The sequence below is a fragment of the Trichosurus vulpecula genome, chromosome 8, assembly GCF_011100635.1.
Source record: "Trichosurus vulpecula isolate mTriVul1 chromosome 8, mTriVul1.pri, whole genome shotgun sequence".
In the NCBI taxonomy this organism is placed as follows: Eukaryota; Metazoa; Chordata; class Mammalia; order Diprotodontia; family Phalangeridae; genus Trichosurus; species Trichosurus vulpecula.
In genome coordinates this window covers 185,396,654-185,411,074 of record NC_050580.1, presented here as the reverse complement: position 1 = coordinate 185,411,074, position 14,421 = coordinate 185,396,654, and the positions used below count along the sequence as shown (strand labels likewise).

The window sequence follows — 14,421 nt, the reverse complement described above, 5'->3', positions numbered from 1 at the left end:
AATCAAGACTTGAAAATGAAGAATCAGTTATTGATGACTTGGTTTTATTTTCTCTACTCTTAATTCCAATATTTATAGTGAATTTGAATCAGTACGATATCTTCCATTATAAAGATGGCCAGGGAGTATTGAATGGATTATCTTTGAAGTAACCTAAAAAAATAAGGTCAATCCTGATTTTTGATACTATGCCTTAAACACTCACAATGCAATCATTTTCTGCCACACTATCCTACTCCCTCTCCGTTGCAGCCATTTCTCCTGTTCTAGTTTATCTCCCATCTCCCAGATATCTCTTGAACAACCTCTTCTACTCACTCTTCCCCCATCTCTCAAGTTCCCAGAGATGTGTGTTTTTTAAGGATAACTTTTGTAGCAAACAATAGAAAGTGAGGGATACAGAAGTGCCCTCAAGGAGTTTACAGGATAATTGAAAAAAATGTGACAACATAGATAAATCATTAGCCAACAGTTCCCAACAATATGTGAGTATTCATTTAAGTATGCATTCATCCATATAGTAAATATAGTAATTCAGAGAAGAGAAAAACCATTGAGGCCTGAATATCCAGAGATATAAAAGTAGAATATTTCTCATATACTGGCACACTGTATACCAATACACGATATGGGGGTACAGAAGGCTAAAAGAAAGAATATTATTTTGTGGTTATTGCATTCACTACAAGTGCAGTTATAATATATTGAGATAAGCTTTGTGTTTCCAAATGCAGTATATGCCCAGCCTATCATAAGCAAAGCCAGAGCTGACCTGCTTAAAAGTCACTTCATCCCAACTCTGGAAAAACTAAAGAAGAAGGCAGTGAAGATTGTATTGGAAGAGGAACAGCTTAAAGCAGACAGCAAAGGTGATACCCAAGAAGCTGAACTCCTCATTCTGGATGAGTTTGCTGTCCTCTGCAGAGATCTCTATGCATTCTACCCTATGTTAATCCGTTATGTTGACAACAACAGGTGAGAGAGCAGAAAATTCTTCATCTACTTTGGACAAAGGGCTGTTGTAGTAGTTATGTTGGATGTCAGTCATGTCACTGACAAAGTCAAGAGCAGAGTTTTGAACAAGATGAAGGGGGCACAAATGACCATTACCATTTGCAGCCCATGTATGACCTTTGGATGAGGGCACTACCTTCTCAGAAGCTTTAGAACAATTGATTCCACCAGTGCCACCCATGTTCTTCTGACAACTTGGTAGTAATGATAGAAAATTTCCCATCACTTGAAATGTTGGTTGGCAGAATGGTTTAAGGTCCCCTGTAATTCTAGATTTCTAAGTCATAAACAGTGTCTAAATTGAGCTCCCTTCTCTTGTTCAGAGAGCCTTCAAACATACACACATTCTTAAACTTAAGGATTAGAAATGCTAAGCGGAGGAATGTAATTTCTTTCAGAGCTTTTCTGAGCTGTAGTCATAACTAGTTTATAAGCTTCTTTCAGTTTAGAGATATATTATTTGTATGTATCCAAACAGCACAAATTCATACCTAAACACAGGGAAATATAATCTTTTTCTCCAAAGAAATACTACCTTGAAATTTCAATAATCTCAATTACCTAATTGTATTACAATTTTAGCAAGACTTTGTCAAACTAGCGGTAGTAAAACAGACATAAGATAAGGGATGGTTGCTCCTAGAATAGCTCTGTAATTGAATCATGTCGTTATTAATGATCAAGACCCGGAACAGAGTATGTTCTACTTATGGGACATTTGACAATAGCTAAAAATGGCAATGTCACAGAGTCTTTGATATCATCATAATTAATTCATTCATCATTATTTAATTTATCCAGCCCTTCCCTACACATTCTAGGAAGCACCAGTGATATCACTATAAAACTGTTGATCTTAGTTTCACTCAGTGCACCTGTGCTTCTCCCCACAAATACCTGAATTGTGTGGAGGCTTCTATGCAAGAGTTACTAAGCTCCATTGGTAGAAATCAGAAACATTTAACCTTGGTAAGAATATAGCTCTCAGGGAGTTGAACATCAGAGGTTACTCTACTTAGTGAGTATCTGACTGATTGGTGAACTACTTCTAAGTACAACATTACAAAAATGAAGCAAAGACAGATCTAGTCCAGTGAGGGATATAGGTCTGTGATGACCCTGACTATAAGCACATAGACCTAGTTTTCTCTTTTTAGTCATTCAGTAGTGTTCCTTAGAACCAGACCACTTATTTCTATTTAAATATGAAAAGCATAAAGTCTTCTTACATCTTAAATGTGGGCATTCTATATTAAATTCTGTCCTTGTCATTCTAGTCTTCTCTTTACATATGATTTCCCTTAGCAATATTATCCATTACCTCACCTTCAAGTATCACATCTATAAAAATGACTCCTAAATATTTACTTATAGCCCCAATCACCAAGTCTTCCATTCCCACATTTCTAATTCCCTGCTGCTCATTTCCATCAAGCTGTCCCACCAGTACTTAAAACTCATCATATGTTAACTCCATTCATCATCTTCCTTTGACCAGCAAATTTATTTCTTCAAATAAGTTCCTACAGAGCTATATTTCTCTCCTTCTCTTAGGAGTACAACCAATCACCAAGGCTTAAAACCTTTAAAGAGTCTTTGCCTCCTCATTCTCTATCATCCTTATTATCTCTTTGGTTATGGATCTGGGATGTCACGAGCAATATATGAAGTGGTTTTCCCCAGACAACCTTCTATGACTAATCCAAGAGCTTCACCAACTAACCAGTCAAGAATCTCTAAGCAAGTTTTACTTAACAAAGAAATAAGAATATTCAAGGAAAAAAATCAAACAGAAAGAATACTTTTCTCTTTCCCATATTAAGGTTACAGCAGTGAATATGTGACATCCTAAGTAAAATTCGAAATATCTCAATTTATAAAGCACTTCCTGGGTTTCTTTGGTTTAGGTGACATTTTTAGTTTTGCTTCATTCCATCTCTAGCTTAAAGGGTCTTAATAAATTGATGCTAATAAAGACTAGAAAACAAGAGAGCCTTCATGACATTGTCACAAAGAACATTTCCCTTCTAGGGCCCAATCTGAATTTAATAATATCTGTTGTCCACAACTTCATTTTGTACTTTTTACTTGCATATTTTACTATTAGGTTTAGAGAGACATAAGTTAGGGGAAGGAGAGATAGTCTAATAATAATATTTACAGTAACTCACATTTATATAGCACTATAAGATTTACAAGGGGCTTTGCTTGCAACAACTCTGTGAGCTAAGCAGTACAGATGTTTTCATTCATCTTCTGTTACATTGCCTTGCTTCCAGCTTCTGTACAAAAATCTGGCACAGAGGTAGGATATAGTGAGGATGAGGGACTTTAGTTCTCTAGACATCTGCTGGAGCTCTCTCTTTGTCAAAATCAGAACAGCTAATCATTTCTTAACTTCTCTTAGTGATAACTTCATCCTTAAAATGGTGGAGGAATCAATCGGAGGATTCTGTTCTGGATGTGATTCATACTAACAGAAAGGAACAGATTACCAGTATGGAAATTATAAGAGCCTTGGGAGAAGTAACAGCTTCCTCTAGATTTTATAATAGAAAAGAAGAAATCTGGGCCTACCATGGCATGTATCCTAGATTTGGGGAAGGCAGATTTCAAAGAGTTTAAAGGAATCATAGGTAGGATCCCTTGGACTAAAATGTTTCAGAGGAAATCAGCTCTGGAGGAATTACAGATAGAAAAAAATGTATTTATAAAAACACAGAAGAAAAGTTCCAACAAGAAAAGATTTAATATTAAGAGACTAGTGGGGATACACAGAAAATGTAGCAATGTACTTAGATTTTAAAAACAAATACAGAATCTAGAAATAAGACCAAGATGGATATGACGATATGGCACAACCCTATAAAAATATTGTGAGTAATGACAAAGCTCAAAATAGCTGAGGTTGGCAAGGGAAATAAAACACAACAAACAGGTTTGGTTTTTTAAAAGCTAGATTGGGAGAACAAGGAGAATCAAAGAAGGGATAGAAAGGAGCTGTGCTTGGGATGTCTAGGATGATGATAACTGACAATGAAGAGGTGGCAGAGCTGTTGAAATTTTATTTTGTTTCTGTTTTCTCTGCAAAAGAAACTCATTTTGACACTGAAAATAAATGACAAAATACAGGTGACCAGTATACCTAAGATAAGAAAGGAGATAGAAAGAAGATACCTAAAATTCCTAAATGAATCCAAGTGACTTGGCCCAAATGAACTACATCCTTAGGTATTAAAAAGAACTGGCAAATGCGGTTGCTGCACCACCAGCAGTGATATCTGAGACTATGGAAGACAAGAGAGGTGCCACAAGATTGGAGAAAGGCAAAAGTTACCCCAATTTTTTAATAAAAGAAAAGAAAACAGTCTGCAAACCATAGGCCAGTAAGTTCGACTTTGATTCCTAGGAAAGTTCTAGAATGGATTATTTAAAAGATGGTTGAAGAAGATCTAGAAAGGGAAGCTGTGATTACAAAGAGCCCGTTTCATCAAGAGCAGATCTTGCTAGACCGAGTTACCCTTGGGTTTTTTTTGTTTGTTTTTGTTGGGTTTTTTTTTTTGGACAGGATTTCTAAACTAGTAGATAAGGAGAGTAATGTGAGTATGGTTTAACTAGATTTGATGAAAACTTCTGATAAAATATCTCATACTATTCTTATGTAAAATATCACAACATATGGATGACAGGATAATAAAATCAAAGGGATTCAGGACTGATTAGACGGCTGGACACAGAGAGTAAGTTGGTAACCATTCATTGTTAATGTAACAGGTTTCCAGTGGAGTACCCCAGGAGCCTGTGGAGGCCCTTTGCTGTATAACTTTTTTATCAATTACTTGAATAAAAGCATAGGTGGTATGCTCATCAAATCTGCAGATGGTGCCCAGGTAATATAATGGACAGGGGACAGCTAATATACTAGATGACAGAGCCAGAATCCAAAAGGATCTTGACAGGCTAGAACACTGGATTAAATGCAAAATGACAATTTAAAAGGGATGAACAAGAATAAACTGCAACAGCTCGTGTCAAACTCAAATAGAAATGACAGCCATTAATTTGCATATTGATTTCATTTTAAAATGTGATACTTTGTATGTTGTATTGTGTTTTTATTTATTTTGTTAAATATTTCCTAATTACATTTTAATCTAGCCAGGCACACTCACGCATGTTGCAGGCTGCATTTTTCTGACACCTCTGGACTAGAGCACAGGGCTAAATGCAAGATGACAAAGTTCAAAAGGGGTAATATAAAATCTTACATTAAGATAACAAAATCAGCTTCACAAATATAAGATGGGGAAAGCATGAATAGGCAGCAGTTGTTCTGAAGAAGATCTGGGGGTTTCCGTGAACTACTGCTGTTCCAGCAGTCTAATGTGGTAGCCAAAAAAAAAAAAAGTTAATATGGTCTTGGGAAGCACTGAGATGAATGGTTTCTAGAATTAGGAGGTGATAATCCCACTGTACTCTTCCTTGCCATACCCTATTTGGAGTATTGTATTCAGCTCTGGGTTCCATGATTTAATAAGGACATTGATAAGCTAGAGATTGTACAGAGGAGGAAAAATCAAGATAACTAAGGGCCTTTAGTCCATGTCATATGAGGATTGGTTGAAGGCACTGAATATATTTAGCCTAAAGAGAAGACTTATGAAAGACATCATAACTTATTTCAAGTATTTGAAGGGCTGTCATGTGTAGGAAGGATTGGCTGAGTTCACTTTAGCTCCAGAGAGTGGGTAAAATTTGAAAAAAGGTAAATGTAAACTTGTTGTCAGGAAAAACTTTATAGCATGTCCAAAGACGTAATCGACTGCCTAGACAGGTGATAGTTATACTAGCAATGTGTGTTATGTTCCTCAAATTTAAAAACAAAAATAGTTTCATGGTTCTGGAAGAATTACAAAATCACTGACAAACAAAACAACCAATTTAAATACAACCCTCTCAATATTTTTACATGGAAATATGAAAGTACCCCTAAGACATTGCCTTATGTAAATTAATAAGAAAATGAAAATTCTTGTGAAAGTGAGCTATGTCATCCAATATTGTTCCCATTGTTCAAAATTCAACTAATTACCAACCCTCTGCTCCAGTACCTCTTAGTGGCCTGTTGTTGACCCCTGTGAGTTCTTAAAGTCTATGCCAGTTGTGCACAAGTAGATCTTTGGATAGACTTTAAGTGAAGAACTGCTAAAGGACTATGTGTCTGTCATCTAAGAAGAAGGCTAAGTTTAAAAAGCCACCAGGTGATGAATTTTTCAGCAACAGCACTTTTAAAAAGATAGAGGGTTTACAGTATGCATCCCTGAAACCAGGTCACCATTACCTGGGTAAGTTAATCAGTCCACTGAGTTGTGGAACTCCCACCCTGTGGCTATGGGCCTAAATATCCCCACCTGTTTGTTGAATGAGTGTTCAAACTTATCCCATTATATCTACCTGGCCTCATGCCAGATCGTGCTATATATCCCATACAGCTGTCTGTGTGGACTATCTTGGCATCTGGCATATGTTCACCCTCCTAGCCTTTCAGTCCCCATCATCCACTGCTTCCATTCCCAGCTCTGGGCATAGCAATCAGTACTGTCATTGCTTTTCTAAAGGTGATCAGTTGCTCTATATAGATCAGCTTGCCAACCCTTTGACTACTGAAGTCCATCCCCTAAAGACCTGAACTTCTTTCCTTGGTGCCTGACCCATTCAGATGTTTGCCCTCATTAGAATATAAGCTCTTTAAGAGCAGGAAGTCTCACTTTTGTATTTACCCACAGTGCTTTGCACATCGTAAATGTTTATAGAATGGTTTTTCATTTATTTACTCAAGATTCTGCCAAAGTTTGGTTTAACATGATGGATTCTTCTGTTGTAAAGAGCTTGAAAATCATTTGGTTAGATTATTAAACCACCAATATGGCCAGACTAGTCCCTTACTCTCATTCCTAGCCACCAATCTTCCCCCACTGTAGAAGAAGCCCACTAGAATGGCCACTTTTATTTTGTTTCTTTTTTATCTTTTTTTTAAATTTTAGACTTGAATACTAAAAACTAAATACATAATAAGAAAAAGAAACATTAAATATTAAAACTTAAAATAAGAAAAGGAAAAAAACATATGTACAGCAACATATGAGAGAGGATTAAAAATACATAGCAGTAAATTTCCATTTCAATAAAGCCCATATATTAAATACTATATATTGTATTAAAAGCTGTCCATCTTTTCTTTGCTTCCTTGTAGGTTTTCTTTTGTTCTCTTCTGTATACTTTTTACTTTGTTCTTTTTCCCCCTTCCTGCCCCCACCTCCCCAGGCTACAATTAAGTGTTGATACGTATAGATATATACATATATGTATACACATATATACATACATACACATATAATGCATATATAAACATATATTTTCCCTGACAGATTCTACTCCTAATCTTTCTTTTTATGTTTGTGCATGTCTCTTATTTCCTATCCCTCCTTACTCTACTTTTTTTACGTCTACCCGCTGCCTTGCCCTCCTATTACTTAACCTACCCCACCAAAAGACCTCTCCTTTATCCTCCCATTCATGTAAATCTAAACATCCCTTTATATGCCCCTTTGACCTATTCCCTCACCTTCCCCTCTAAACAGTCCTCCCTTATCATCCTAAGGATCCCTCCCTTATCTTCCCATTCCCATTAATATAGACATCCTTCTATATCCCCCTTTAACCTATTCCCTCACCCTCCCCTCTAAAGAATCCTCCTTTATCTTCTCCCCCTCCCTATCCCTTTAGTTTTTTATTTCTTTCTAAATTTAGAACACTTTTATACTCTTCTAGATGTATGTGTGTGTGTGTGTGTGTGTGTGTGTGTGTGTGTGTGTATTGTTCCCTCTTGAACTAATTCCCTATGAAAGTAGGTTTCCAGAACTACCTATCTAAATTCCTCTGTGTTGGTTCTTCCTCTCACACCTCATTTGTATAAGATAATTACTCTTTTTAACTATTTCTGAACAGTTTTACTTTTTAAAGTCATATCATGCTCAGGTCTACCTCAGTCTTTCTTATGAACTACCCAATTACTAATAATAATCTTAGACATGTATTTTACATTTTACATTCATAAAAGGTAAATAGTCTGTCCTTATTGAGTCTCTTAGTCTTTGGTATGTACCTTATATTTCTCTTGGCTCTTGTATATTAAATCTTCTATTAAGTTCAGGTTTCTTGTTGTTTTGGTTTTTTTTTAACAAAGTTCTGAAAGTCTGAAAATTCATTAAATGTCCATTTTGTTTTCATTCAGAATTATGCTTAGCTTTTCTGGGTATGAGATTTTCAGCTGGAAGCCCAGTTCTTTTGCTCTTCAGAAGAATGTATAGAGTTATAAAACCCGTGGTCTTTTGGTGTTGCCAAGGCTAGGTCTTGTGTGATTCTAATTGTGACACCGCCATATGCAAATTGTTTTTGTTGTTGTTGTTTCTGCTTGTAATATTTTATCATTAAGCTGGAGGTTTCAGAATTTGACTATAATATTCCTGTGGATTTTCCTCATAGAATCTCTTTCAGATGGTGATTGATGGATTTTTTTTTTCTGTTTCTACTTTCTCCTCTTGTTCTAATGCTTCAGGACAATTTTCTCTCTTTTTTTGATCTTTTTAAATTTATTTTTAGTTTCCAACATTCATTTCCACAAGATTTTGAGTTACAAATTTTCTCCCCAACTCTACCCTCCCCCCCCACCCCAAGATGGCATGTATTCTGATTGCCCCTTTCCCCAGTCTGCCATTCCTTCTATCACTCCACTCCCTCCCTTATCCTCTTTCCCCTTACTTTCTTATAGGGTAAGATAGATTTCTATACCCCATTGTTCAGGACAATTTTCTTTAATTATGTCTTGTATTATTGTATCAAGATTCTTTTTTGATGGTAGCTTTCAGGTAGTCCAATTATTCTTATGTTTTCTCTTCTTGATCTGTTTTCCAGATCAGTTGTTTTTCTTAGGAGATGTTTCACATTCTCTTTTACTTTTTCATTCTTTATATTTTGTTTTATTATTTCTCAGTCTCTTATGACTTTGCTGGCTTCCCCTTGCCCACTTTTGATTTTCAAGGAGTCATTTTTTCCTTAAGATTCTGGATCTCTTTTTCTAATTGATTGACTTTCTTTTCATAATCTCCTTGTTTTTCTTGGATTGTTCTTTTTTTTTTTTTTTTTTTAGTTTTTCCTCAGTGTCTCTCATTTTATTTTTAAAGTTTTTTTTTAAGGTTTTCTATGAATTCTTTTTGGACAGGTGACCATTTGACAATACTCTTTGGGGTAGAAAAAGGTTTCTTTGCTTCACTATCCTCCTCTGAAGATGAACCCCAGTCTTCCCTATGCCCATAGTAGCTCTCTGTGGTTGGATTCTTTCTCCTTTGCACGCGGGGTTTGGTTTTGTTTGTTTTTGTTTTTTGTTGTTGTTGTTGGGGTTTTTTTGTAATAGCTTAATTTTTTGTAATCACCTCTATTCCCGGGGTATGGTGGATAGTGCCTCTGGTCTCAGATCCTCCTTCATTTCTCCTCTCTGACCTTGATCCCAAAGCAAGACTTCCAGCCTCCTGTAAGTGCCCACAGCCAACAGCATCCCCTCCCCACTGCTTCTGCACTCAACAAGAGTGTGCTGGTTCCTTCTTGCCTGCACCATCCACAGTATAGCCGGGCCTGGCATTCCTTGTCAGCAGAGGTTCCCTCAATTTTTCCAGGCTTAGATGCCCAAATCCCCTCACTGTCAGAGTGGGGGTGGGGTGGAGATCCTGTGGCTGAGGCAGCCTCCCGACTCAGCTAACCCGAGGGCTTGGGGCTTGTTGGTTAAGTGTTCCCTAGCCTGGAGATGTTTACTCTGCACAAGGACCAAACCTAGTCTGTGATTTTTCTTCAGATTTTCTCTGATTGTCCCAGGACGACCCCTGTTCTGCTTCCTTCTCGTATTTATTTTTACCACTCTGTGTTTGCCCTGAGGTGCTGTTTTATCTCTTTTGTAGAGGAAAATCTTGAGAGCATGGAATTTTCTAACCTACTCTTGCATCTCCCCAGAATCCTCTCCTGTATCTGTTTTGTTTCTTTTGTGTGCAGGAGAGATCTTCCTTGTCCAACCCCATTCAAGGTCACAGTGAGGATCTGCAAAACACATCTTAACTAAACTTTGAAAGAGTGAGTAGATGAACACTCTGTTAAATGCTTGACACCTGACCTCTAACAAAAATCAATAGGGAGGAAACCAAAGCTCATCACCAACCTCAGGCCTTACTAAATATAGGCAGGTTGAGAAAACAAGAGAGTGAGGTTGGAGGTGACTTACAGGAACCAAAAATCAGGAGACACAGGAGATGGGAGTTAATAAAGGACACCTTCATTTAATGGTTATATTATCTTAGTGACACCCAGGCTTCATTAACACAGGGCACATTCTACAGCACATGCAAAAGGCACAAGCTGCTTAGTGATTATAGTCTGATGACCCAGATGCCCCCAAATAGCCCAGCTGCCTAGGGACTTCGTTTTGAATCTCAGAGTTTGGGGACCCAAAAGTATGTGAAACCTTTTTTGATAGCCAAGAAATGATGAAGGATAGAATAATCCTTCTGAGAAAAGAAATTCGGTAAGAAAAGAACAATGGAACCCTAGAATTGAAAGCTGCTTCAGAAGTTATCTAGTCCAACCCATAGCTAAGCAAAAATTCCCTCAGCATCCCCGATTGGAAGTCGTTATCCATCCTCTGGTAGAATATTTCTGGATTAGAAGCTCTTTACCTCCCAAGTCAGCCAATTGAATTTATGCATAGCTGGAATAGTGAGGATGTTTGTACTTAGATTGAGCCAAAAATATGCCTCTGCATCTGCATCTGTATCTCCTCCTTCTGACCCCTGGGACCAAGCTAGAACCTCCTCTAAAAGATCTCTAACGATGTCTGAGTTCCACTTGAATATTTCCAGAGATGGAGAGTTTACTACTTGTCAAGATATCCCATTTTATTTTTGCTCTAATTGAATTGAAATATGTCTCTTAATAACTTTAACTATGAACAGCTAGGAGGCACAGTAGATAGACTCGATTGGGCTGGACTTGGAATTAGGAAGACCTGAGTTCAAATTCTGCCTGAGACCTTTGTTGGCTGTGGACTGGGCAACTCACTTAACCTCTCTGTGTCTCCATTTCCTCATGTGTAAAATGGGGATGATAATAGCTAGGTGCTAGCTACCTGACAGGGTTGTGGGGCTTGAATGGGATAACATATTAAATCACTTTGCAAACCTTAAAATGCTAAGTAAATACTTTGCCCACTAGGTCAAGCAAAACAGATGTAATCTCTTCCACAAAACAGCACTTCACATACCCAAAGATAGCTATCAAACCCTCTCAGACTTCTCTTCTCCAAGCTTCTTTACCAGGTTCCTTCACCCAGTCTCTGTGTGGCATGAATTCTTCACCATACTTGTCACCTTCCTGTGGATAACACTCCACTTTATCAACATCATTTCTAAAATGTGGTGTCCAGAACATAACACGATACTTCGGGATCTGTGAACATGTTTATTTAATTCAATGTAAATAATAAAAGAAGAAAGAGAAACTAATTTCTCCTTTGAGATTGAATATGCATTTTTATGAGTAATCTACATAATCCCTCTTTTAAAATACTCAAATACTCCAATAGGTCTGTGATTTCACTGATTTAGATATTCTCTCTAGTGATAACACATTGCAACCCACACTTTTCTGCCCAGATACCTGGTGCAACTCTTGTCCAGGTTAGGTGTTGTAAGGTGCTGGAGGCTTCTGTCACTTTCTTCTCACCTCACAAGGATACCAGTGGATCACTGGGCAGGTTGGGAGGCAAAGTCTCCATCAGTTATTTCTTGCTGTCACTATATGACCAGCCCGTTCGTTTTAGATTATAAATTTCTTTAATGTATTTTATTCTATTTCTTCTTTATGGTTTCTTACATATTATTATTTGTAATCTGATTGCACATATCATTTGCCTATCTACTAGGAATAATCCTCATTTTATATTTGTGAAAGACTTTGGTATTTGGAGATTAACAGTCATATAGCAATACCAGTAGAACATTGTTTTGTTTTGTCTTAGTGAGTCATTTATTCTTTATAATTTTGCAGCATTCAGTTTTGATATTTATATGTGTGTGTTTGTGGTTCTTTACATTTACATTGCTGTAGTCATTATACATGCTGTATTCTTGGATCAGCTTACTTCATTCTACATCAGTTCACGTGGATTTTTTTCATGCTTCTCTATATTCATCACAATGGTCATTTCTTACAGCAAAACAATATTCCATTATATCCATGCACCACAGTTTGTTTAGCTATTCCCCAACTAATGGCCATCTACTTTATTTTCAATTCTTTGCTATAATGAATAGTGCTGCTATAAACATTTTGGTGTATATGGAGATTGGCTTCTTATCAATGACTTCCAGATAGATAGATAGATAGATAGATATAAGCACAGTAATGAAATTTCTGGGGCAAAGATTATGGATATTTTAGTCATTTTTTTGTATAATTCCTAGTTGCTTTCCAAAACTTTCAAAACAGCAGCAACAATAATGCATCAGTTTGCCTATCATCCTATAATCCCTCAAATATTCGCACCTTTTGTTAACTTTGCCAGTTTGCAGGGTGTGAGATGAAACCTCAAGGCTATTTTGATGTTCATTTCTCTTATTATTAGTAATTTGGAGCATCCTTTCAGATGGTTATTAATAAATTTCCAATCTTTTTAAAATTGTTCATATCTTCTGACCATTTATCTGCTCAGGATTATGTGCATGCGTTAATTGTTGATATATCTTGGATACCAAATCCTTATCAGAGAAATTTGGTGACAAAGATGGTTTTTTCCTATTCAGCCACTACCCTTCTTATCCTAGGTGCATTAATTAGGTTTAAGCAGAACTTTTTGGATTCATGTAATCAGTTATTTGTTTTATCTTTTGTAATTGTCTCCATCTCATATTTATCCCACCTATAGTTATGAGAAGTATGTGACCTGCTTTTCTTATAATTTTATGTAATATGCTCTTTAATATTAAGTTCATGTATCCATTTAGAATATATCTTGGAATATATTGTAAGGTGTTGGTCTAAGCCTAATTTCTGCCTGCTTTCCAGTTTTCCCAGAACTCCCTCAAATAGAGAGTTCTTTCCTAAGTAATTTATGTTTTTTGGTTTATTGAACCCTGGATTGTTGAGTACCATTGTTTCTTATTCTCCCATTTCTAGTCTGTTCCGTTGATCCTCCTCTCTTATTTTCCAAACAACACCAGATGGTTTTGATGATTGTTGCTTTATGATATAGTTTGAAATAGACTTTCTAAGCATTAATGATATAGCCTAAGAAACTGACATTGAAAATTTTAATTTTGTATTATGTCATTTCTTACTAACATACCTGATATATGTAAAAAGTAGTACTTCCTGAATCTTTCCATGTATTTATTCTCTGTTGATTCCATAATCAGAACATTATCAAAGTATGGTACCACACCTATTACTTATACAGGAGAGGCTCCGATACACAGGCATTTCCTAAGAGCAAATAAAATACTAAATTGAAGGGTCTTCAATAAGTGATAGTGCTGGTGAAAAGTGTATTTTAAATAGTCTCACAAGCCTAGAAATTTCTTCTGGGAAACACAGATTGTAAATGGCCTTATAGTGATTCAAAGATCTAGTCAGGGATGGGAAACTGGCAGCCTTAAGGTCACATGTATCCTTCTAGGTCCTTGGTTATAGCCTTTTGACTGAGTCCAAGTTTTACAGAACAAATCCTTTTATTAAAGGGATTTGTTCTGTGAAATTTGGATTCAGTCAAAGGGCCAGGAAGGTTTATATGAGTTGGTACAAAGTAGAATGAGCAGAATAAGAAGAAAAACATATTTAGTGACCACAGTGGTTAAACAAAGACAATACAAAGAAGCGAATGAACTTAGATTAAAAGCCATGATTAATGTTGATCCTAGAGAACAGAGGATGAAGCACCATTCCTCTCAGAGAAGTTGGGGACTATTAGTACAAAATGTTGTATGTAACCTCACCTCTGGTCAGTTTGTCAGTTGGTTTTGCTAAATTGCTTAATTTAACAGGAAAAGATTCAGTGCAGCTATTGGGATGTAAACTAAACATTAAACTTACAAAAAAGAAAAAAAAAGAATTACAGCTCTGCACATTTGAATCCCAAGAATCAGAGTTTTGTACCTGGAGGGGACCACATAATTGTTCTAGGCCTACACCTACCTGAAACATAAGTGTCCTTGAGCAGAACTACTCACATCAAACTCTTTATCAAGTCTCCAAATCAGTGATTTTAAGAATAGCCCAGTTCCAAGGAAGAAGTCACACTTATTTGCTTAC

General features: G+C 36.6%; 1 protein-coding gene across 1 annotated transcript in view; it reads left to right on the top strand.

Annotated features, from left to right (window-relative positions):
• The window catches only part of RYR3 (ryanodine receptor 3), a 633,352-nt gene that overhangs the window by 534,785 nt on the left and 84,146 nt on the right, over positions 1-14,421 (top strand). The window contains exon 67 of the mRNA XM_036736677.1: positions 735-975. Coding sequence (XP_036592572.1) covers positions 735-975 — 241 coding nt within the window. The remainder of the gene's footprint in view (positions 1-734; positions 976-14,421) is intronic.